Below are 25,025 nucleotides of genomic sequence, written 5' to 3' on the forward strand. Positions count from 1 at the left end.
AGGCAACTTCATGCAAATAGTTCATTTTATTATACATTTTAAAAATATATACAAAACCCTATAAACCTATGAACTGAAATGGTAAAGTAGGACTTAATGAATCATTTTTTTTCCATGAGGAAAGGCAACTGAAATAATGTACAGTATAATACAATTTCTCATGTGACAAATTATAACAATACAGCATCAGACATATAGAACACAAACATTCAGGCTTCTAGTTTTGCCTGTCAGACACAGTGGCACATTGACTTCCAGACTTTGAGACAGTCACACTCCCCAGGTCATTTTAGATACATTGATGCTCAATGTAATTGATGACTTATAATCTCAAGGTGGATTTTGCACTTTTTAGCAGTGTGGAACATATTAGAGCTATATGAGAAATCGCATGTTTTTTTTTTTTTTGGGGGGGGGGGGGTGTCCATTGAATTGATAAGAATGTATTGGAGAGCTGTTAATAAACCAGAGGCAACCTCACAGTGATGCTGATGGGGTTGTCAGAATGATGGAAAACAGCATCAGGTCAAAAACAGCTGGAGGTCTCCAAAAGTCATCCTGTAGCTGTACCCCAAAGTTGAGCAGTTGTTAATCAAAGGGTGGAAACATTAACCTTGGAGTTCCATGTTGAAGCTGCATTGTCTTTAAAATTGTGTTATCCTCTGTGATCACGTGAACTCACAAGCAGCGCAACCTCCAAAGGCTTTGCCATGTTTGACAGTTCTAATGGCTGCAGGGTGTCGGAGGGTGGTGCTGACTGAGCACCCCTCAGTGGCCAAAGGTCACTGCATACCGAACCACTGTTCCTGATCAGCCCATTGAGCCGCTTCACTGTCACTGCCCTCCAAATCTCCATCCTCTCCGCTGCCTTCCATGTCGTCACCGTCCAGCTCCACTGTGGCATCTGTGGGACTTTCTTCCTTCTCCATCTTCTGCATGCCTTCTAAGGATTTCTGGTCATTTGGATCCAGGCTGAGGAAAGAAAACACAAATAATGTTGTGCTTAAGTACTCATTCTAAAATGCTTGATTTAAAGATAGCAACTACATGGATAAATCTCTGATTACCTTAATGCTATGCTATACTGGTCCATGGCTTCTTGGTAATCGTTGACAGCCACAAGAAAATCTCCCAGCATTCTGTGCAGGACACAGTCACTTTGATTGGCCAAGGCATTCCGCAGGAGAGCTATCCCTTCTTCATATTTCTGCTCCCGGCCTTTAAAAAGAAAAAAGAAACATCATTTAACTCATCTGTCAATTACAGCCTCTGGATTCAATTTTATGTGTACGTACTGAGCAGTTCAGCCTTTTTCACCACAGCCTTGGTGTAGTCGGGTCTCTGTGCCAAAGCTTTGTCCAGCAGGGTCTTGGCTTTCTCTTGAGTCACTGGGTCTTCCAGGCACACTGTGGCGAGGATGGTGAGAGTCTGTGCGTTGGCCCCCAGAGTCTTATAGATGTTGTTTGCCATTCCCATAGCCTCTCGAATCCCATTGGATGCCAGGTAACAGTCGATCAGACCTGGAGACGTTCATATTTTAGCATAACAGAAATCCCCCACATGGCAGTATTTAAAAAGAGCGAACCTTCATAGCAGTCGAGCCGGCACGGTGCCAAACGCATGGCCTCTCTGAAATGGATGATAGCTTCCTGAACTCGGCCCATGTTTCTCAGAGCTGCCCCTTTCAGCAGGAGAGCCTGGACGCTGTTGCTGTTCAACTGGATGGCCTTAGCTCCCAGGTAGAGGGCTCTAGAGTATCGCTTGCTATAAAAGCTGTGACATCTAAACCACACAAATGGATTTAAAAGGATCGTATAAGACAACAGTGTTTCACAGTAATTAGTTACACATCTAATGATCCCCTCAAAATGTGATTTTTCACAAGAAAAACTTCTCTACCCAGACTTACCCAGAAATCACCCAGGGCTCTGCGTGCTGGTCAGATATATTAAACAATCGTCCTCCCAGGACTTCAACATCCTCCAAGTGTCCTTCACGGGCCATCAGGTAGCCATACACATCCATCCCTGTAAGTGCAACATGAACTGTTACCTGGACACCAAAGTAACCGATAAAGGCTGTCAATCAAGAAATGTGTTCTCCTGTCCTGTGACTCACCTTTGATGAGGTATGGGTCCAGCATCTGGGCTTGTTCAAATTTGAGAATAGCATTTTTGGTGTCACCTGCTCTGAAATAGACATCTGCTAGGCTCACCAGGAGGTCCACGTTATCCCTCAGAAGGGATTTCTTCTCTAAAGAGCTGAAATGTTAATTAAGGAGGGCCGTCAATTAACAGAACAGTAAGAGTGAGTCACTTTTTATAAAGTATTGGTATTCTGCTCACCAAATGGTGTTAATGGCTCTTTGATTGTCCCCTGCATGTATGAAGGCATATGCTTTGATCCAAACTGAGAGCCAGTCCAGGTTGGGGATGCTTTGGATCACATCCATAGTCATGGAGGCCACTTCTGCCCCTTTGACTGACAGAGATAGGAGGCCTAGAGGACAAAGACAGTTTTGTAAACATGTGTGTGCACATAGATGAGCAGGCACCGGGACTCTGTGTTTACCAATTATTGCATCCAAGGCGAGGGGACACTGTCTGAGCACCTCTTTGTAGCTTGTCACAGCAGAACGCTCCTGTCCAGCTTTCCTGTACAGGTTAGCTAGCATCATGTTGATCTGTAAGATTAGAGAATTAACATCAATTTCATTACCTGTAAGCAAATGCACTTTAGTAGAACAAATTAGTAGAACAAATCAAAGAATCTTTTATTTTTCTAGTCTAACCACAGTTGGAATTTGAAAACAATTATCCTTATTTACAATGCAATGTACCATGAACAAAGCTCATACAGTTTGACCAGTGAATGGATACATTTGAGAGCCTACCTTTGGAGTCCTTTGCCTGGATGGAATTCCATCAAGCACAGCAATGGCATCCTTGTCTAGCTTCAGAATAGTGTAGCATTCGGCTATTTTGTACTTCACCTCGATTTCCGATGGCAAACTCTGAAAGTCACACATTCAGTGGAAATATGCATCCGTCATATATTGTTCATGGTGCCTGCCATCCCCTCTGTATCTGCAGGAACACCCTTTAAACACACAATTTGAATCTAAACACACACCCAAAGAAAGTCATCCACAGGACGTCCACAAAAGTCACACACAAAAGATGTTTTTTGGACGCCCTGGAAAGACATCTTTAGGATGTTCATAAAAGATGTCTCCTTGACATCTAAAGGACGTCCAAAAGAGTTCACTAAATATGCCCTGTGGACGTCTGAAAAGGCAGCTACAGGATGTCCACAAAAGACATCTTCTGGATGTCAGGAAAATCAGAAATAGAAGGACATACTTTTTTTATTATTATTTTAGTTCAATTATTGGAACAATATGACAAATGAGGACAACAGCTTTCACTCAGGTGGTCGCTCATGAAAAGAGGAAATCAGTCAGCTCTTGGCTCTGTAAAGAGGAGGAGACAGCGAGAACCTCTCTGGCTTTATAAAGGAAAATCTGCTTTTGACCAGGTTATGTTCACAAATTGAGTTACCATGGTAACAGACTCTAAAGATGAGTCACCATGCGTTGTGAAGTGGGCTTGAGTTACCCCCTCTTCCTCAGGGTTGAATTAACTTCACGTTTAAAACTTAAAGTTTCCCCTCATTAGGCTGAACATTCTCAAAGCTTCCAATGAACCTGCTTTGATTACGCACATGGTACCGGTATGCACCACTACATCAAGGAGGGACGCTGCTCAGAGATCAGTACATACCACAAACGAGGCATAAACACAAACACCACTTCGGGATATCAGCACTGCTGAATATACAGTACCTGTGCCTGTATGTTAGAAGCAGCTCCACCAGTAGAAGTACGAACTTTAGATGTTTTGCTGAGGACCTTCTTCTGCTGAAGAGCCATGCTGTATTTGCAGGCAGCATTGCGGTACTCCTTATCATGAAAGATGGCATCAGCATGGTAAACCAGCAGCTGGTACTTCTGGGCTGGTGAGAACAGTTCCCTTGAATCAGAAGTCAAACATATGATTGATAAACTCTTTAGTATTTCTTAGTAACACAGTGTAAAGATTACAGAACCTTAAGATTATGAAAAAACTCTTGTTGTAATATGAAACAATAACAAGGTGACAGATGTTTTATAGCACAGAGACATTGTTCAAGGACTTCGTATGAGAAGCAGTGGAAGCATCCTGCCGTAGCGGTCCGCTACTTGATACTGTACGTCACAACAACAACATTGAAATGTAGCAGTGACAGACTGTCGCATACACACAATTTTAAATAAGCCCTTACTACAAAAACAATTAAAATATGATTAACATCATGTAGAAATAAGACTGGATGAAAATATATGTATACGAGATAATGTCCAATCCTGCAAGCTAACTACTAGCAATACCCTGCAGTACGGGAGACTACACAGGGCTAATTCCTGATACAGAATGTGCACTCTGTTTATTTTAATATAAATAACCCATTACTAACACATTAAGAGATGACCATTCGAGTCATATCTCCATTTAAATTAGTGTTAGCTATTGTTTACCAGTTAGCTTTGGGCTATCACTATAACGGCTAAACAACATGAAACACTGATGTGTTAACGCTCTGTTCAGGAAATAGACGCCCCCCAAGCTCTGACATTACTTACGGATTGTTATTACTCATCGTCAGCAATAAACTGCTCAATATCCGGACATTAGAGTGAAGGCCAGCGGCAGCCATGTCCCGTACATGATCTATCGCATTCATTTTCGATTATTTTCAGGGCTGGATTTGAGCTTCCGTCTCCAGTCAAAAGTTTGGGCTTGGAAACAGCTAACGTTTACTAGCATCTGTTGTATTAAATATGGCGCCGAACGGCGTTCCTTCCGCATATTGCTGCTTTTGTGTGCTCCTCTGCAAGCTGGTTTTTTCAAGCTTCACAGCCGTAAACATGACGCCTTCAGAAAATCTGAATACAGCAAATAAATGCACAGTTTTATATATAAAAAATGTAATTTAGAATTAAAATATACTAATTCAAATCAAAATGTATTTTTGGTTTGGGTAAATGACCATTGTAGTAAACACTAATAATTACAATCAAACTCAATGACAAGCACTAAGATGCACCTTGTGACTAAGATGCTAACTTGTGAGAAATAATTTAAATAAAGGTAGAAATAAATTCCACCTTTTATAATAAATTCCAGCATTTAAAGTAAAAAACAATAAAAATGTCCATTGAGCGTAGATATAGTAACAGACTTTACACGGGTAAATAAATGTAATGTAATGATCATTATTAAGCAGTGTTGTATTATGGTAACTAATAATGACGTACTGTTTCAGTTTTATATCAAAATCCTATACGGACATATTAAGTCAAGCCGTTTTACGTAAGAGAGTAATGCATGCAATGTAATAATGTAGTAATAATATTCAATAAACCAAATCAGAATATACACAATAAACCCTTAGGTAAACAACAACAGCCGGTCCGTTGGCAGTCATGAATACTTCAAGTGGTCTGAGATTCCTAAAGGACAATTTGCGTCTCATGTCAGGAATAATCTTTGCTGCAGCATACTGTACATTTCATGTCCCACAGTAATCAGAGTCTCTGGTTTGTCGGTAGGAATATGTTTTTCAGGTTAGTGCTTGTTGATTTCCCCAGGAGCTGCACATAAACACACACGGTCGGCTGCAGACGCGCATGCGCACAGCTAAACCCAGCAGCTGAACCTTGTGTCAAAACACAGAGGGAAACCAGCAGCAGGCAGCGCAGGATCTCATTTCGATTTTCAGCTTTAGCTCTATTTTCTGGAAAGTATTAGTCCATACAGAGTGTTTATTTCAATTTCTTCCGCGTACCATGACCGAACAATCAGCTTTACTTCTTCGAAAACAACTGGCAGGTAATATTAACGTGAAAATACTGAGTAAACATACCCCATATAAAGGCTTCGTACCTAGCAGCTAACGTTAGCTTTTTTTAGCTACGCCAAGCTATGTTTACGCCATAGGAGTAAGCTCAGCAAGCTAACCGAGCAGCATAATGGGCTCCTTTATCACTGCAGTTGAGTATGGCTAAGGTGCTTTGATTAGCGTATCTCTGTGGGAACTGAATGCATATATACTAAAGTGTATTGTACACAGATAACATTATATCTGAACCAACACTGAATCGTAACGCCAGCCTCGCTAGCGGGCTAGCAAGTTCGGCGTTAGTTAGCTGATGGAACAAAGGAATAATCAATCCTGGGACTCATCTGCTCTGATGACTTTAGCATTGCTAATGATAGCTGTGTACAGTCCAAGTCGTTCATGAACAAATTTGCTGCTAAATCATTAACAACTTAATTAAAATTACAAATTCACAATCCTGTAATATACCGTTATATCTGACGTTTCTGTTGTCAAATCCACCCTAGGCTGGAACGCTGCTTAAACAGCGGCTTTCACTGGGGATACACATCTTAGCATTAAAGCCTATAATAAAGAAAGTCCTCTTATTCAACTTATTTAGAGTCGCTACCATTAGTGTTAGTTGCGGTGGTAGTGATGATGTTTTTATAAATGCCAGGTACGCGGATACATGTCACATCCCTTCATGTCAGCCCACATAAATCAGCAGATGAAAGCTGATATATTTTTCACACCACGGGGAACCTAGCACAAAGCTAAGGTCAGAAACTTAGAGGGAATTGATTAGAGCCATAACACAAAATTCTAAGTCAATATGAAATTGAGAAGGCTAGTTATATGTGACTTGGAGGCTTGATGGTGTTCATGTGGTGTTGAAATGACAGCATCTAGTCATGACTGATATAGTTCTATGCACCAACTGTCAAATATGCAAATGTGGCTCCTCTGTGTGTGTGTGGGGATGTGAATCACTGACTTTACAGAGGTTGATTCAGTTCTGTGATTCATTTCAACAGTAATTGTTATTTTTGGAAACCACGATTTGGTCCTGTAAACAACACATTTCAAACTGCAACTCAATAACATCAACTCTGGTGACAAATACTGGATAAAGCAAAATTATATTTTAACTCTACATTTAACTACTTTAATACTAAATATTGACAATTGACTCCTTGAGTTGAATATTGACACTTTTAAACCTGGTTGTCAGAGTGGATTCACTGTGTGTATTTCAGATTTTTACCACTGTTGACACTGGAAATCCCTGACTGTATATTTATTTTGCAGAGCTTAACAAAAACCCTGTGGAGGGCTTTTCAGCCGGTCTGATAGATGATGATGACATCTACAAATGGGAAGTTGTGATCATCGGTCCACAAGACACCCTATTGTGAGTGAGAAACTATTTAGCTAAGATTGTGTATTCAAAACATAAACAATTATTTACATTGTTAACATCTAACCTGTCCTTTTCTTTGTTTCTCACCTGCAGTGAAGGAGGGTTTTTCAAAGCATACCTAACCTTTCCTTATGATTATCCTCTTCGGCCGCCAAAAATGAAGTTCATCACTGAGATCTGGCACCCAAACGGTAAACACACTGTGTTACTATTTCCTGATGTGTTATGTGATTGGTAGTGATATGCGGAGTTGTCTTCACATTAAACTGACAGCTGTTAAATTATCTTTATTCTTCACAGTTGCAAAGAACGGGGATGTTTGCATCTCAATTCTGCACGAGCCAGGAGAGGATAAGTTTGGTTATGAAAAGCCAGAGGAGCGCTGGCTTCCTATCCACACAGTAGAGACAATCATGATTAGTGTTATCTCCATGCTGGCAGACCCCAACAGCGATTCACCAGCTAATGTGGATGCTGCGGTGAGTTCCACTACTTATCATGTTCCCCTCACATTCAAAACCCCTCTTTTTTTCCAATCTTGCAGTCTCTTCAAGTGAATGGAGGTTGTGTCATTAAAAGAATCTGACATGCTCCCACAGAAAGAGTGGAGGGAGGACCCTAATGGTGAATTCAAGAGGAAGGTGGCTCGCTGCGTAAGAAAAAGTCAAGAGATGGCATTTGATTAGGAGTCAGCTGTAAATTCCAGGGTAAGTACCCGCTCAGTAAAACTGCACATGTAAACCCTTGCTTTCTGTAAGGAATATTAATGACAGTCTTCTACTTACAGTTAAAGGAAATGCCTTCAGAGGGAAAATTTCAGCAAAAGGCTTTTGCACCCCTTGTTTTGCCAGTCAAAGGAATTGGTTGGCTTCAACCACGTTTCTGTGAACGGTTGTCATTTTCCACCAGATGAGCCAATTTGAAAACCCTACCAGCGAAATTTAACCGGTTTCCTACCTGGAACTGTATATTTAATTTTATTTATTTTGAAAAAAGATTAATGATGTAAGATATGTCACTACTGTAAATTAACTTGCTTTTTTATCTGCTGCTGAACAGTTTCTACTTTATACCAGGTTTCTTATGCAATTTAGTGGTCAAGATTGTGTAAAAACAAAACGAAAGCCTGTTCTTGTTCTTAGGTCATTACTCGTCCTCCCTGCTGCATACCTACCAGATTAATGTCAGCCCACAAATCTGTCATAGACGTCTTGATTTAACACGTCTTTTGGATCACTGTTGCCTTTCTTGTTTTCATTTCCTCACAGCTTGTTTTACAGGGACAGGTGGAGAACTTGATTTTTTTTTTTCTCTGAGATCGGCCTCCTGTTAGCATTTTCTTCTAACGCCAGTGTATGTTTATCTACGATTTAAAGCCATGACTCTCAAACCTGCATGATCCCCTCAAATAGCTGTTATGTATTGTTTCTAGCTGTGGATGTACATGGAATGGCTTACTCAGCAATTTGAGAGTTATCGTTTTATTATATGTACATACACAAGCTTAGCTAATGGTAACAGAAGGTTTGTGCCAACTTCTCAGGATCTAAACGTGATTATTAGAGTCTTGATTAGCCATCAGTACGATGAGTATCCTCATAGTCCTGATCCCTCTCCTTAACATGTGCCCCTCATGCTTAATGAAGAAATTCACAGACAACCAAATAGTCTGTGGAAATGGCCTAAGCTGTGATTATTCTGCATGTGTGCTGGTTAACTGGCTTACCTCAGTTTAAATGGATAACAAATTTGACCAGGTTTACGGTTGCATTCTTAATCTGTTGGGGAACATGTGGGATTTTAAAGGCTCCATCGTAGAGTTAGGCTAGTGGTTCTTACTTCGTTGTGGCACATTTGGCTTTGGATTAGCGTGTCAGTGAAAGTCACATTCACTTGTGGGTTTAGGATTTTGGGTAGATTTCGCTCTTTACTTCCATCAACATCATGTATTCTGATTGGTGCATACTTAGATAATATTTATCACCTTTTACTTAATCACTAAATTTGGGTTATGATCTTTGATGGAGACTTGACATCGACTCAACACTTAGTCCAATGTAAGATAGTGTTCTTTTGGGAAATGAACACAATCCTTTATTTTCATTTTTTTCATTTGTTTGGGTGGAGTCTGGAAACCACTGGCTTTTTGTTCACTTTCACTGATGGTGTTTCAGACCTTTAAGCCATGATAACATCTACTTGGAATTATGTTATACATGATTGATCTGTGACTGACACTGAAAAAAAAATAGCTAACCATCTTTTGCCGCATGCAATCAGATTTGAAGGGGTTGGATATGTTTAAATAGGATTACCATTGTTAGTACATTCTGAGTGAATGTGATGTGTACAGTTAGTAGATTAATGTAGACTTGATGATCACATAAACTGCTGTCGACATTACCTTTTTAAGTCAGAATTTTCTAACCTACCATGACCTCCTCTGACCGGTGTTCACTGTATTTGCACAGATCGGGTGCGTTTGAAACGTCATTAAGCAATACGCTCTGAAAATGGTGTGTCCAGGTAATCCACCCTAACGCCATTATTTGTTTTCAATTTTTTTGTTTTCCATTTTGTGTCAATGCAATGTATATTGGACATGATGCTCAATAAAGTGTGTAAACAGAGTGGACTGTAATTTTGTTTCTGTTTTACATTTTAGATGAGAACATGCTGTGGGTTCAAGTATATTAGACCTCTGCTCTGTAATTGGAACCCAGTGTGATAGTCTCACATTTCAGGGTTGGCTTGGTTTCACACTGATAGCCTCTGTTGGCCTCCACACACACACACACACTGAGCTGATAAAGATGCAAACGGCTCTTCTGACTCATTGACAGGAAACATTGGGATTGTAACTAATGATGAGGAAGCGTGTTACGTTTGTAGAGCATCTCAAAAAAGACAACTTGTTCCAAAACAGAAGCGGTCACATATTGATGAGGTAAGACAAATATGAACGTTAACATCTTTCAGTCAATTCATGTAGATAATCATTTTTCTTGCGACTTTCCAACTTAAATTCTTAATTTTAGGTCTGCTGAATCAAATAAGCGATGTGCAGATGGTGAGTCAAACACTTCTAAATACTGCCTAGACATGAATAAGGCTCTTATCTTTATTAATAACTTACAAAAGGGATCACAAAAATCAATAAAAACTTGTTTTCTGCAGTGCCGTCTGCTTATGTCATTCGTAGTGTTGTGGTTCTCTGCCACGTACCCCCACAGCCGGGTGTTATTTAACACTGCAGACTGGATAAATGTGGATTTGTTCCAAAAGCTATTTGAGTGTTTCATCTTATAATTTCCTTTAATTTAGCACTCAAACATTTTTTATATGTCCTCTGCCAACCACAGCCCTGGTATCTAGTTATAGGAACAGCATTTAGTCCAAATGTTCATTCTTATCATAGCAATAGTTTTTATTTTGTTGGTGACAGTATGTAAAATATACTGAAAGGTGAATTATTCTACAGTCAATCAATCAATTGTATTTGATAAATAAATGAAGATTTAATTGGGAAATATTTATTGCAGTAAAAATATGAAGTATTACAAATCCACTAAGTACAAGTAAAAGTACCTCACAAGTGTGTTTACTTCCATTACTGGTCTAAATTGCATTACTAAGAAGAAATCAATCAATCAATTATATTTGACAGATTTAATCTATTGATCAAATGTCGTATTCTATTGTCTCAGTAGGAGATCCACTCAGTGACAAGAAATTCAATCTAATATGTTCTATTATTTAACTAGTGTAAAGTGTACAGATTAAGAAATTAAGATTAAGATTAATTAAGATGATTTGTTACAGATTAAGATTTACCCCTGTAGGGAAATTAAGTAAAGTATTAGTAAAGTAACTATGGGTGCATTTTAAACACCACCACAGATGATTAAATAAATGTGGTGCTGTTATAACACATATTTACTTTGGCAGGCTTAGAATGTCTGTCCCATCAGCAAGTGAGGGACATGTACAGAGGAACACAGATAAATGTGCCTGCTGGCAGCCAGCACATGAAGACAATACACACTCCAAAATCCATGATGTCTGCACCGTTCTTACAGGTAACCCCACCATGCAGGAACATGCACCGTTAAGTCTTTATTTCCATTTTCACAGCCAAAGGCTCGATATAATTATGTCATTCCTCATGAGGTCTTTGTGTATAATTACATCAGCTGTTGCCTCTGCCTCAGCATCCAGCCCTCACACCTGGACAGAGACGCTACCTCTGCAGCATAGCCAGCGTCTACAGTACAGAGCACATGAGACGGCAGATGAAGCAGCACTATCTCAACCTGCTGCACACATGCCTTCAGTCAGGTGCGTACCTCTGACTGTCTCAAATGTAAACAGATCACCAGCATCCATCTCATGCCATGCACTGCTTCTTCTAGGTCAGAATGACACCTGCAGGAGGAAGCATGGAGATCATCAGCATAGAGAAGACGGCACAAAGGATGCAGAGAAGGCAAACATGCCACAGAGGAAAGGCAGCAACAGAACTAACTCTGACGTCACGCTCCCGAAGATAGTCAACAGATGACAGCAAATGATTGCAGTATTTTGAAAGCTTTATAGTGAGTGGTGCATCTACACCAGCTGAGTAACTGTGTAGTCACAGATCCACTTATTATTTACGGTGTCATGTTCTTTTTCTTTTACTTGGATGTCTAGTTTTCAACTTTTCCAAGATTTCATGCTGTTATTAAAATGTAATAAACTGTGTGCATCGCACTGTAAATAAAGGCCTCACAGTACCTTATTGTCGTCATTCAAGCCTCTCTCCTCTGCACAGCTTGCCCTTATGTTAGCATCGCATCTAGCTCCGCTCATTAGCCGTTAGCTCAGGCACCGCTGCCGCCATTTTTAAACATGAATTGTGTCCTTGAAGGAAACTGCGTCAAAGGTACAACTGCGGCCAGAGAAGTATTGAAAAAGAATAAAAGATGCTGTGAAAATATTTACAGCTAAATACTAAACGGATAACACTTTGACGAGCTAACGTAGTTCACGAGAAACAATGCGACTAGCTTGTTAAATGTAGCCTTGGTTAAGTCTAATAGCTAATGAGTCAGCTAGCTTAAATGTTGACGTAAATGTCTGCATTTAAACCAGTTAATTTGTCGTCAGAAAAGTGCTGTAAAGTGCTGCACATGTAAACAATAGTATAATGTTAATTTGTGCCGTTGTGTGTTGCAGCATTTGGAAAGGCTATTCATGCCCTGTCACGGATTGGAGATGAGCTGTGGCTGGATCCCACGGCCACAGGGGTGAGAGGCAGCGACAGGAAAGAAATCACTATAATGGGCCTATACTATGCCACGGTCCTCCCCTCTTTGAGAACTGTCTCATTTTAATGAGCAGCATCTTGACTCTTTCTCTGTTTCTTAAAGCTGGCACTGAGAGCAGTGAATTCCTCTCGCTCTGCTTATTGCTGCTTCCTCTTCTCGCCGCTGTTCTTCCATCAGTACAGCCTGGCGTCAGGCCCGGAGCTGGGTGGGGAGTCACTCAAATGCAAACTGCTCATGAAGGTACATCAGTCAGCTGCAGAGTGCTCTAAGAGACATTATGATTAACACCACCAGGACTGAACATATTAAAACTAATGGCAATTGTAACTGAAGCAGATCTCTTTGTGTTTAAGTCTGTGCTGCCACTGTTCAGGTGCTTGACTTCCATTGAGCGTAATGTAAAGCGATGTCAGGTATCAGTCAGCACCCCCGGGGACCGAGTGGTAATCCAGTTTTTCTGCAGACACGGTAGGAAATACAGCAAAAATAAATGTTTATAATCTTCAAAACTACCGTATTAACTTTGCTGCTACGCCATTGCAGATTGTGACCACTTGGTGGCGGTGTTCTCTCAATTTGTATCTGGCTTTTTTTTTGACAGGCATCACTAAAACCTACAACCTGGGCTTTCAGGAAAGTGAGCCACTTCAAGCAGTGTTTGCCTCACACCTCTGTGCCAACGCGCTGAAGGCTCCTGCCAGGTTTACACTTCAGTATTTGATTTAGAAATGAACAATCACACACCTTTTTTCCCTCAAACAAGGTGATGGTTGTTTTACGGCTGAGAGATTTTGTCAGGTAGATACATGCTGCCTGCCAGCAGCATTCAGCAGATCAGTGTATTTAATAGAGAAGGGTAGCAAAAGTACACATTCTACTGAGACAATTATAACCACACAAATAACATAAGGCTTTGTACTCTAATGTATTTTACTTTCTGATTCTGCAGGCTTCTCAGTGACATGGTGATGCATTTTCCAGTGTCACAAGAGGAAATCATGCTGTCCATGACTCCTCAGAGAGTCAGTCTGAGAAATTACTCTGAGGGGGGAAATGGTGAGTCAGTGTTATACTATAATTTAGTTCAGGTACAGGGTGACACTGTGAGCAACATCGTAAAACTATTTAAAGGGTGCATTCGCTTTATGATGAAGGGCACATGCCAGTACTATTTGACTTCCACAGATCACTTGAAGAAAATGTTCACCGAGATGTCCTTACATCCAGACGAGTTTGACTTCTATCAGGTTGGAGTAGACTCAGACATCACCTTCGGTCTAAAGGAGTTCAGGGTAACATGGTTATTTTTGGTGGCTCCATTTATCCAATCACATGTGGTATCCTTGTGTGAGCATTGCAGTGTGTATATGTGTGACTGTGATTTCATGTCTAAGAGGGTATATTACTGGCCCTATAATCTGGACACTATGTTCTAAAGCGTCTCTGGATCATATTCATGTAAACATCCCCCAGTGGTCTGAGTTCTGCTTTATAGCAAATGTATAGAGAGACCGAAAGGACGGACCTCTGCACTGAAAATGTAATGGAAGTAATTACCTTCAAGCTAAGTAGGCATGTTTTTGTTACAGGAAAACATGGTGTGTCTAACAAACCACTGTGATTTGTTACAGTTTTTCCTACATGAATACAACTGGGTTAGAATGCTTCTGGATTAGAAAACAACGCAAAAGGACTTGGTCAGCCATTTGGAAATTTGGATGAACAGTCCTTGTTTAGTCCCATTAATGAGACTTGACCTGTATTAACACCCACAACTCTTGTCCCTAATGTCTTGGAATGTTTCTTGGCCTCCCCGCTGTGAAGCTCCTCATTAGGCAGCCTAGTCGTCTTGTTCCTGTCGGTTTTGGAAAATCGGGTTTGGGTGGATTAGAAACCAGGCTTTAAGTTTAAGTCGGCCTCAATTTACTAAAGCATTGATGTTTTTCCTTTGGCCTGATTGCGGTAAACATGTTATGACACTTCTGTCAAACATATTACATTTTAAATATGTCACTTACTGTGTGTCTGTTTTTTTAGGGCTTATTGTCCTTTGCAGAGACGCATTCTCTCCCAGTTTCGATTCACTTTGGAGCTGCAGGAAAGTATGTTTTTTTTGTTATTATGTGTTTGGTTGGTGTTCACATCTGAAGTTACAGAGGCAGTGTGGTATTTTACAACAAGCACTCAACACTGAATATGTAATTAACACAAACATGAAGTTACTATTATAGACTGGTGAGTCTGGTTGTAATGTAGCGATGCTGTGGTTTTCCACTCAAAGGTACAGCTAAAAACTGATGAAAAAGAGGAGACCGAGTATATGGATATCTGTCACTGTCAGGGAGCCATCAGCACATGATTTATGCTGTTTGCAGGCCTGTGTGCTTCTCTATGGAGGACATGGTCCTTGAGGCCACTGTGGTGCTGGCTACTCTGGTCGACTCTGAAAGCAGGGGCCCTTCTCAGCATACAGAGACCTCCACCCCTACAATGCCCAGGTAACTAGCGCTGCAGGGCCACTCTCATTTTATAACCTCCTACAGTGGCACAGATTTATTTTCCTGGTATTTCGACATACTAAGGACATACTAAAGTCCTTGTGGTTACTGTCTCACCGACCTTCAGTCATGGTTTACTGAAGAGAATAAGTGAATCTTCCCACAGGGCTCTACCTGAGCTTCTCTCCTGGCACTCACTCAAGGCGGTTTGCCCTCATTGGCTGTTTTTAGCCTCCTAAGAGGCATAGTGTTACAGCTGCCAGCCTTGTATCTGTAACAGAGTTAAATAGGGCAAGCCCAGGACATGTAGGGTTGGGTTAGAAGCCTGTCAGTGGTCACACTATAATCCCCTCATCTCCACTATGCTAGCCTGCCTCGCTGATCAGCCAGTGTCACTGACCTGCTTTTCTAGCTCTCTCAGTCTATTGTACTGTGTTTCAGCTCTAAGTGGATCTTGTTACATTGGTCCCAGCTGGACTGTCCAACATCTGGGTTGTTTGTAGCTTAGTTTGCTTGAGAGCACCGCTGGAAGTCTGCAGAGACATGACTGCCACAAACGAACACGCATTCCTGTCCCCACTGCTCAGGAATTAAACTGCAAACTTGACAAACTTGATTTGACAGTAAACTTTTTGTGAACACATGCGTTACATTTGTGACATACCCATATAAAATCCTGGTTTCCTGCAGCCTCTGGCTTTTTTGTACAAAAACATTAAGTTGCCTGAAGACATTTTTAAACCAGGTTGCTCTCTTTACTTTTTTACTGCTGTGTGCTTCTGGTCTGGCTGCTTCTCTGAGGTTGATGACATGTAGCATGGTTACATGCATACAGTTGTTTTGTTGTTTGCTTATACTGTGCACATTCAGTACCAATTGTGCAGAACTCCACGTCCTGTTTGTAAGTACTTGTTTGGAATTTGGACACATTATAAAACCTGAAAGGTGGTAATATTGTTTATTATCATAGTAGTTATTTTGTGTCACACTCCTGTTACATGGTCAGAAAAGTTGCCCTTAATATTATGACTTATCAGTGTAACAAACATCTCGCCACACAAGGCCCAGTGATAATCCACATGCTCATGAGTCACTGTGGTTGCTGCTGTTGTGGAAGGTGGCACTCAACAACATAATTGTACTGTGAACGCACACACTGTTGGCTATTTTCACTAGCTCAGGAACTGATCATTAGCTCATGTAATGAAATATTCCACAATTAGTCACAAAGATAAGTGTGTTGTCGGTGTTCCCAGGGGTGCAGATGTTGCTGTTCGACCTGTGGATTCATGTGAGGTGCACAGCAACAAGAATCAAGATCTTCCTGCTGAGACAGTGGTGGTACCATCCAGTCAGGGCAGCCCTATAATCACCACGCCTGTTATGATGCAGCTTCTTCCTCAGCATGACAGCCTTGTTGGACTCTGCGTACCTAATGAAGCCAGCGTCCGTGATGCCACAACTCCTGCTTCTAGTATGGTAATAAGAGATTCCTGATGGTTTTTAATTGTCACTGGGGTGCCCATGTGTCCTGAGGCTTGGGTGCTCTACAGTCTTATCAGGTTGTGTGGCAGTTTTAAGTGCCAAAGTACTTTAAAGTGTTTTACTTAAACCTCTACTGGGAAGAATGCCCGAGTGCCATGACGCCTCACCATATAAAGAGAAGGATCAAGGTGACACCAGATGTGAGAGATAGAAAGTCTCTGCTCTGCCAACACAATGGATTAAACCCCTTTTTGTAGACTCATTATGTTCCACCATGTTGAATATTTTCTACATATTCTGCTGTTATTTCAAAAAGCATCTTTATGCTTGAATTAACCAACCATATGTATATTAATCTGTTGCATCTTCTCCCCTTGTAGATCTGCTCCCTCCTGTTCAGGGCCTTGTTGTCACAGGAGGGTGAAGATGGCTGTCCTGACAGGCTGCCTGTTCTGGCATGTTACAGTGATGGAGAGGAAGAGGACTTTCAGAGAAGCCCTTCACTTTGAGCACATTGCTGCAGCTGTTTTTGTGTTGCAGCAGTGGGCTGCACTGAGAGTTTTACGTCATAGTGTTTATGTGAGAAAAGCTGTTATACTTGTTTAACCTGTTTGCCAGCAGTTTTATTTGTCAGACAATCTGCAAATGAATTCCCCTTATTGTCATAACATGGAAGGAAGGAATACCATGTCCCATGTCTGTGAAAACATTAACTCAACCTTAAGGATGCCACGCCTGTCAGTTGTGCCTGATGTCTGAGGAATGTGAGCGTACACACAAACCTTACAGTGAGTTCCCAAGCATTATCTTTTTCTGGCCTGCACAGCAGCCTGAGTTCAGTGAGGTAAACACTCTGCATGCAGAGCGATGATAAAGTCATGATGGGAAAAGACAGCCCTGAAGGCATTCCGGCTGCACCTGTGAAGAATGCCTCTGCACTCTGTTCAGTTCTCACAGCTAAGGCCAACAGTGTTCTGCAGACATCACAGCCATCGAATACAACAGGATAATAAATACTATACTCTTTATTTAAATATTGTACAGACTTGAAATGTTTTTTCCACAGAGCTTAGAGCTGCATTAACTGTACACCCAATATACTTAAAAGACAAATGCTCTGGTTGAAACAAAGCCGGTTTGGAACATGAATGGAGTCAGGAAGCAGGGACCACAGAGCGAACAGTGGTAGTACAAAATGACTAAGAGAACTGCAGTGTTATTTTAAGGCTGCTTAGATTGTCCTCAGTGCTGTTACTCTTAAAACTCACAACTCAACCCTTTCTTGCTAAGTCTGAATGTGCTCTTGCGCGCCTGTCAGCCCAGACACAGCAGTCTTCAGCAGGGAAACAGTCCATTAAATTAGTGCAGATTGTAAACAGTGGTCTGAAGATCCATGGGGATGATTTTCTGAGCGTGGAATGGCTTTATCACTATTCCTTAAGTCCTTACCGAGTGCAGAGAAGCAGATTTCAGGCGAAAAAAAGGTTCAACATACCGAAATTGAAAAGACCTCATGTTTAAGACAGCAGGGCATGATGGGAAAGGTGTTCTGATTCTTATGGCTACTAAACGAGATTCAGGCTTTGTGCTCAGTCCCTGGCACATAGGTTAAAGAATTGCAGACATGTTTGCCAGTATCAACAACACCTGATACAAGGCACATCATAATTACACAAAAAAAAAATTCTGAGACATTTTTCTGCCTGGGTAAACGCTGCAGAGAATCTGCAGTGATGGAAACATAATGACCCTTTTTCACGTGAAACCTGCAGTAAGCCGACTAACAAATGAGCTCTAGAGCAGGAGGGAAAGAGAACGCAACTGATGATTGTGTACAACAGCTACTCTGGTGCAGTGAACAAAGAAGTTACAAAAATACATTTGGTCACCTGACCAACTTCCACTGTGCCGAGCTTTTTCAGATATGCTCCTCAAGCTTTGTGCGTTTAAGGCTGCAACACCATTTCAGCCCAGTGGATATGGAGAAGTCTGTAGCCTTCACATCCATTTCACTGACACTAACTACACACGTCTTTACACGCTGACAAGCACAAGTGCATTCATCACACATACATCACAATCGAGACTTCAGCAGCAGCAGCAGCCGTAGGATTAAAGGGAGGGCACCAGTTTGACAATATCTATCTAGAGAAAGAGAGTTTTAAACTATATAAAATACTCTTCCCATTAAGTAACAAAGTATGTGCAACACTTTGCACAGGTGTGGAAAACACAGCTGCCGCTCTCCTTCATGAAATCTTTTTTGATTGAATCAACCCGTCCCAAGAAACAACCCACGAATGTAGAAATGTCAAATACACTCATTTTTGCAAACATATTACAAAACATCCCAGAAGCTCACACCAGTCACTTCTCATCAAACATGCTCCCAGACCCACAAACAAGGTTCCAGGCCCTTTGATAAAGGTTTCTAACTAACACTGTATCTTAAAAAAAACATCAATTTGCACAAGGCAGCCCATTTATTGAGCCCTATTGCTGCCATTTCCTGTGCAATTCCCTTCTTGACTGCTGATAGACTGCATCATTCCCTTCTGGCAGCTCAGAGTACAGCCACTTTAACACCTACTGTCTGGCTACACCTGCTTCCGTCTCTAAATAGCCCATTCCAATGACTGCTGATCCTGGGCAACTGGATTATCAGGTGATCACTGGAACAATGCAAAGGTGCCAACAATGCAGCCGGGCTGAGAGGATGTGTCAGGTCTTTGCTGGCATACAGTCACAGAGCAGTTTTTCAGGGGAAATGGGGCAGCTGAGAGGCGAGGCAGAGTACAGCCAGTGGATGTGTGAGGAAGCATCATCAGTCCTACATCCTGGCCAGCAGGAATCAATGAAGTCCATCCCTGCAGAGACAGATGCCCCCCCCCCCCACCACAGCTCCACACAGACTCTAGTCAGTGTATTCGGCCACTATAGACAGCAGTACTGTGATGTCATCTGGCTTTCCTCCTGCACCAACAAAACAAGGACAAGGCCAACCAAAAATATTACTTTCGTATCCTTGGATAGTAAAATATTCCGATCATGTGTTGTTTCCCTGGGATCTTACCTCTTACATTCAGTCCATTATCACAGGCAAATTGTGCAAAAGGCGACATGTAGTTGGGATCATATGCCAGCACATGGGCCTGTTCTGCGATGCTCCGAGCCGTCTGCTGGATGCTCTCATAGTTTGTGTTCTGAGGAAAAAAAACAAAGCAGGTATTACATTTTTCTCTTCACACATATTTACGATTTCACATCCACCAGCAGACACGTTTGTGACTTACCTTGAGTTTCTTCAGCTCTTGCAGGATCATGTAGTCAGGCATGTTGTCGAAGAGCCCATCGGTGGCGGTGAGGATGATGTCACCCAACTGGACATCGAAGGAGGAGCTGTCTGCAGCATCGGGGCTGCAGGAACAGACACAGGAAAGTCAGTAATGCATACAATATTGAAACAAAAACTGTGTTTGCTCAGTGAATACACCTCTAATGTAACTTGTTTCTATTTGAAAAATACTTATATTCACTGATATGAAAGCTGAGGATCTCCTCAGCTGCTCCAGGTTTTTTACCTTGGGTAAGGAAACATAATCACATGTGCCGGGGGGGGGATAAAGTACAGGATTCATCACATGGCTTTTTTGGAAAGGACAGTCGGGTCCAATAAAAGGTGCTGCCACTATAATGATGGGCGCTTCAAATACAGAGGCAGGGAAACCAAGTCGGTCTGCCAAGTGTCAAGTTCGTTTCTTGGAAGCCCTGCTACACACACCCCTTAGCCATCATGAATATTACTCAGTACAAACTGTCTGGACTGTGTCAGGAGCCAAAGCACCCAGGAACAGCCCGTCCTGTGCTGTGATTTTTCGTGGCTCAAATTGGAGTTCATATCAAGAATTACTGGGAAATGTTTTCCACAAGTACTGCACACACTATGCCGTTGGTGCCCTCAGTCTGATGGTGAGAGAAACTTCTCTGCTCCATGCACTAGTTGAGCAGTATTGCTTTTTTATTAGAGTGTTTCCCAGCCTTAAGCCTGTAAATTCTGTCCTGCTGCCTGTGGATTATCTTAATTATCCTTGAAGAGGAAAGGTTTCAGAGCTGTGGCTCCATTATTATATGAAGTGTTTGTCCTTGGCAGCCTGTTAGACGATAAATGCATCAAAGCATCTATTCCAGAAGTGCCTGTACACACGCCCAAATATCGGATATTTTTAAAGGAAGCTTTTACTGCAGTCACAGAAATGTTCATTTTGGTCCTTGCACTCTTTTCTATTGGTTGCCACATTAGTGATCTAGGATTGGAAGCTTAATCTGTAGTAAATCCCTCCGAGTAAATCCTTCTGCTAAGTGACTCAAATGTTCACATTTACAAGAAAGTGTCATTTCAAGAACTACTGGACCTCATTTAGATCCAAACATAACTGAGGTTGTACAAGATATAGGAATTCCCAGTCAGCACCACTGGTGACATACAGATTATGTTCATCATGCAGCCGTATTTCAGGAACATTTTTAAGAAGCTGAAAATAATCTGCCTGATTTAAGATAAGAAGTAACAAGGTGGCTGAGCCTGCTGGTGCAGGATTGGATGTGAACTCTTTAGTTTTGCCCCTCAGCCCACACAGACTTTGACCTGGGTGAGAGGGAAGGCTTGGCAACCATCCAGCGCCCGTCCTGCACTCTACTGACGTCTACTGTGCTGCTGCTTGGCACGCCACAGCAACGAGACACAGCAGCACGTGGCCCCCCTGACGCACTGTTACACTGCAGCTCATGTGAGGTGGACAAACATAACACAGTGTTCTGCGGTGCCGTTGTTACAGCTAAGCGCCTTTGTTGGGTCTGAGTGCCGTCTGCATTGTTGTTGTCAGGATGCGTGGGGCTTTAGCACATCTGCTGCACAGGACATATAAATGGGCTTCTCTCTATCAAGTGTGAAACCGTCACAATTCACTAAGCGGACACACAAAGGCGGTGCTGCTGGTAGGTTTTCTCACCTGTCACTGAGGACAGCCCCCTCTGCTCCTGGGGGAGCGATAGACAGCTGGAAGGGTGTGTTGAAATAGTGCTGCTGCTCGTCTGATCGGTGGACAACCTCCCCTCCCCGGACCACCAGGAACCCAGAGTCTCCCAGGTTGGCCGTGTGGAGCTGGTGACTCTGTCGGTCCAAAATGACGATGCAGGCTGTGCTGCTACCTGCAGACACACAAACATATCCTCTCAATTTCTATACAAGAATTTTGATTTCTGTTCTGTTGATGCATAACTATAAAAATATTCAGATAAAGAAAACCATCCTAAAATCATTTTTCCATTTGACTTAGGGAATTACTCATATATTTATGGAAAGATGTCCATCTAATGTGTATTTGGGGATAGATTAACGAGGTTTGCCTGACTACACAAACTTGGCATACCACAATCAGCGTTGTGGTTCCTCAGAATTCTTTGCGCCGTCTGTAATGAAAGCTGATGTGTTGTAGAGGAAACATGAGCCGGAGCAGCGGGCGGACAGCGTGCGGCCACACCCTGCTGGTGATTCATCTGGCACACCAAAATATGCTCTTTGGGATCAACCATCCAAACCTCCTCACGCATGGTGACTCACTCACTTTCTACTCTTGTTGTTTTTTTCTTCCCCTCCAGCAGCACAATTATGCATGCTGCCGGAGCTCAAGAACATTCCCTCCACCGTAAAAGCACAACACAATACAGTGTTGTTCCCCCTGCTGCACGTGTGTTAACGGGATGGAAAAGTACTGACACTTGCCGAGACAGAGATCTCTTCCCACAGCACATTGGTTTGCTGGGGTTGCGTGTTTGTGCTCGCTTGGATGTGATGTGTGGAGGAAGGGGTTCTAGACGTGTAATTGCATGGGGCAGGTTGGGACTCGGGACATTCCCAGAAGTTCTTAATGGAATCTGGCTGTTCTGACTCATGATGTAAAAATCTTTTCTAGCCCTCGCTAAACAACTTACCGGTGGTCCGATCCAAACCACAACAAAAATGTTCTTTTATTGACAGACACAGCAATAGTTACTGTCCTGCAGGGTGGATGGCATGACTCTGAACGTGTTTACTGCACTTATAAACGCTGTGAGCAGGAATTTAAGACATAAGGATGAGTGCAGCTCAATTAAAACACTTAAAATATGCTGCTCCAACTCAGTGAACTACATAATTCTACAGGGCTATTTGTTTAGGTCCCACAGATGAAGAACAAAGAGTCCCAGAGAGAAAATGACAGTCTCCAAAACATGAACAGAGACAAATGTGCCTGTGGAACAAGTGGAAATGGGACTCTCTTTAAACATCCTGCGTTTCCTGTGGTATCACTCACCCAGTAGTGGCACTTTGTTCTGCAGTAGCTCATAGTAGCTGGTCGTGAGGACTCCGACGGGGTTACTAGGGACGAAGCGTCCTTCCTTCACCAACCTCTCACAGGTCTTCATCAATGTACCCGAGAACTGTGACGGGTCCACGCCATAGTCCCTCCATCCACCTACTCCATCAGCCACACCTGAAAACAGACAGGATTATTTGTCTTTGATCCATCTTCCCTCATTATTTCCAATTGTGTAATATACACAATGCTGCTTTATGATCCCCATCAGGGAACTGATTGTCCCCATCAAGACAATAAAGATTCGACATTTACACAACAGTCAACAACAATGACACACAGCTACTCAATGAATAGAATAGAAATACTTTATTCATCCCAAGCTGGGAAATTTCCCTAATGAATACAATGGGCAGTTTCACCAAGATGCAAAAAGAACAGACTACGTATGCGATGGCCTCATCTTTGACCTGTCACACTGTTCATTTCAGGTATTTCTGGTAAAGTTTCAGTCCATCTGTCATCAACAGCGATCAGGGATTTTAATGCAACCGCTCATTGCTAGACTTGTTAAGCTTTCATTAATCTGTCTGCCTATTTTGTTTCAATAAATGCTCTTGTTCCCATAGGGACACTTGGTCCGGTCCAATGTTTTCCTAGAAAGGAAACTTTAGTTGCTCCCAAGACGCAGGCATCTCCCTCTGCTGACCATACAAGGATGGCCCGCTGCTCCTCCTTACCCTGCACCAGAGCGGAGACCCAGGCCAGCTCACATCTAACACACAACTTTGCAACTAAACTAACTTACCAAAAATAACCAGACTCGTCAAAAGGATGTCCTAAATTCTACATTTACTTGGGCAGCGTGGTGATCAGCTCAGACAGACAGACGACCAGCAGAGATGACAGATGCTTCTTAAATAAGTGTTTAGATAAGCACAAGGCCTTTGTTCTTAAGAGTCCTTTAATCATACCCCAATAGAGAAGAATTAAAGCCTGCGTTGTGTTTCCTCACGACATGAGTTCAGGGTCACAACAACAAAGAAGATGCAGCAGGATGTTGAAGTTAATCAATACAGAACAAAGGCCAAATAGTATACAGCACAACAGTGTCACTCAGACAGTCCTGAGACTTTTCAATAATATTTCATTAAGGAATTTTTGTTGTACCCGATCCCTCTCATCAGGTTTTTCAGGCTTCTGGCACAGACAGTGACCTCTGACCTCTCATTCACGTCATAGCCAGCGTTACGCTTCGTGCTGTCGCGCTGCTTGGTTAATGTTTCCGCAGCAAACAAACAAAAAAAACTCACCCAAAACATCGGCGGATCTGTGTCGGGCGATGAAGCACGCGTCGTCCCCATAGCACATCCCTTTCTTCAGGATGCCTTTACGGAAATCCTTGCCGAAGCCGCAGCTCGCAGTCACCAGGCTGTAGTCGCGGCTGTCTGTCTGAGAAAGTCCGCCGATGACAGCTCTGGCAACCAGTCTCCCGTACGACAACACGGACAACATCACCTACACACCAGCTCCCACCAAACAAACCGGCCAAGCTAGCAGCTCTGCTAGCTAGGCGTCGATGTGAGCACACAATAATGTTGACTTGCTAGCTTGCTACCGAGGCTGGAGGTGTGCGGCTGAGCTAGCCAGACACTGCCGAGGATAACAACAGCCGCCACGCACGCATAGACAATGCTTTCCGGTCGCGTAGTAAGCGCAGCCTCGTGTTGTTTATTCCTGGAAGTAAACGATCACAGAAAGCCGTCTCCTTTTCTGCTCCGAAAGACCCGTAAGTGTCGGTTCTCGGCAGCCATGGTGCCACTTCTGCCTCTGAGACTCCACATAACACAAAATGTGGACCAGCTGCTCTGTGGCTTCGGACACACTCCGATCTGCTAGCACGGTCTTGTGACTGCTTTGACGTCAGACATCGTTACGCAATCTACGTTTCCAAATAAGGAAATACCACATTCAGTCAACTTTATCTCTGTTACAGGTATTTAAACTGCGCTTATATACATGTGTGGAGAGGTTA

The 25,025-nt window shown here is 42.3% G+C and overlaps 5 protein-coding genes across 5 annotated transcripts; 3 read left to right on the plus strand and 2 right to left on the minus strand.

The window, feature by feature from the left end:
* Positions 1-11: 11 nt before the first annotated feature.
* On the minus strand, positions 12-4,889 carry anapc7 (anaphase promoting complex subunit 7). The gene is made up of 11 exons (XM_028415048.1): positions 4,682-4,889; positions 3,845-4,031; positions 2,894-3,013; positions 2,572-2,683; positions 2,346-2,499; positions 2,119-2,261; positions 1,910-2,027; positions 1,586-1,782; positions 1,296-1,520; positions 1,068-1,218; positions 12-972 (listed from the first exon to the last, which is right to left on the minus strand). Exons 1-11 carry the CDS (start codon positions 4,780-4,782, stop codon positions 783-785), a joined length of 1,698 nt encoding a protein of 565 aa, XP_028270849.1. The 5' UTR covers positions 4,783-4,889; the 3' UTR covers positions 12-782.
* An 855-nt stretch (positions 4,890-5,744) lies between these two features.
* On the plus strand, positions 5,745-8,162 carry LOC114441307 (ubiquitin-conjugating enzyme E2 G1-like). The gene is made up of 6 exons (XM_028414162.1): positions 5,745-5,930; positions 7,231-7,333; positions 7,436-7,533; positions 7,643-7,821; positions 7,942-8,049; positions 8,130-8,162. Exons 1-5 carry the CDS (start codon positions 5,888-5,890, stop codon positions 8,026-8,028), a joined length of 510 nt encoding a protein of 169 aa, XP_028269963.1. The 5' UTR covers positions 5,745-5,887; the 3' UTR covers positions 8,029-8,049; positions 8,130-8,162.
* A 2,000-nt stretch (positions 8,163-10,162) lies between these two features.
* On the plus strand, positions 10,163-11,910 carry LOC114441306 (protein FAM216A-like). Its single transcript, XM_028414161.1, has 5 exons — positions 10,163-10,289; positions 10,381-10,412; positions 11,291-11,421; positions 11,554-11,680; positions 11,755-11,910. The coding sequence occupies exons 1-5, from the start codon at positions 10,207-10,209 to the stop codon at positions 11,901-11,903; spliced, it is 522 nt and encodes a 173-aa protein (XP_028269962.1). The 5' UTR covers positions 10,163-10,206; the 3' UTR covers positions 11,904-11,910.
* A 322-nt stretch (positions 11,911-12,232) lies between these two features.
* On the plus strand, positions 12,233-17,671 carry rad9b (RAD9 checkpoint clamp component B). The gene is made up of 11 exons (XM_028414158.1): positions 12,233-12,266; positions 12,560-12,630; positions 12,754-12,891; positions 13,005-13,119; positions 13,253-13,352; positions 13,601-13,707; positions 13,837-13,943; positions 14,689-14,753; positions 15,027-15,149; positions 16,406-16,628; positions 17,015-17,671. The coding sequence occupies exons 1-11, from the start codon at positions 12,233-12,235 to the stop codon at positions 17,141-17,143; spliced, it is 1,212 nt and encodes a 403-aa protein (XP_028269959.1). The 3' UTR covers positions 17,144-17,671.
* On the minus strand, positions 17,642-24,882 carry pptc7a (protein phosphatase targeting COQ7 a). Its single transcript, XM_028414160.1, has 6 exons — positions 24,304-24,882; positions 22,988-23,167; positions 21,644-21,842; positions 19,928-20,051; positions 19,708-19,837; positions 17,642-19,607 (listed from the first exon to the last, which is right to left on the minus strand). Exons 1-6 carry the CDS (start codon positions 24,503-24,505, stop codon positions 19,549-19,551), a joined length of 894 nt encoding a protein of 297 aa, XP_028269961.1. The 5' UTR covers positions 24,506-24,882; the 3' UTR covers positions 17,642-19,548.
* Between the last annotated feature and the right edge of the window lie 143 nt (positions 24,883-25,025).

This window comes from Parambassis ranga, chromosome 9 (genome assembly GCF_900634625.1).
Source record: "Parambassis ranga chromosome 9, fParRan2.1, whole genome shotgun sequence".
In the NCBI taxonomy this organism is placed as follows: domain Eukaryota; kingdom Metazoa; phylum Chordata; class Actinopteri; family Ambassidae; genus Parambassis; species Parambassis ranga.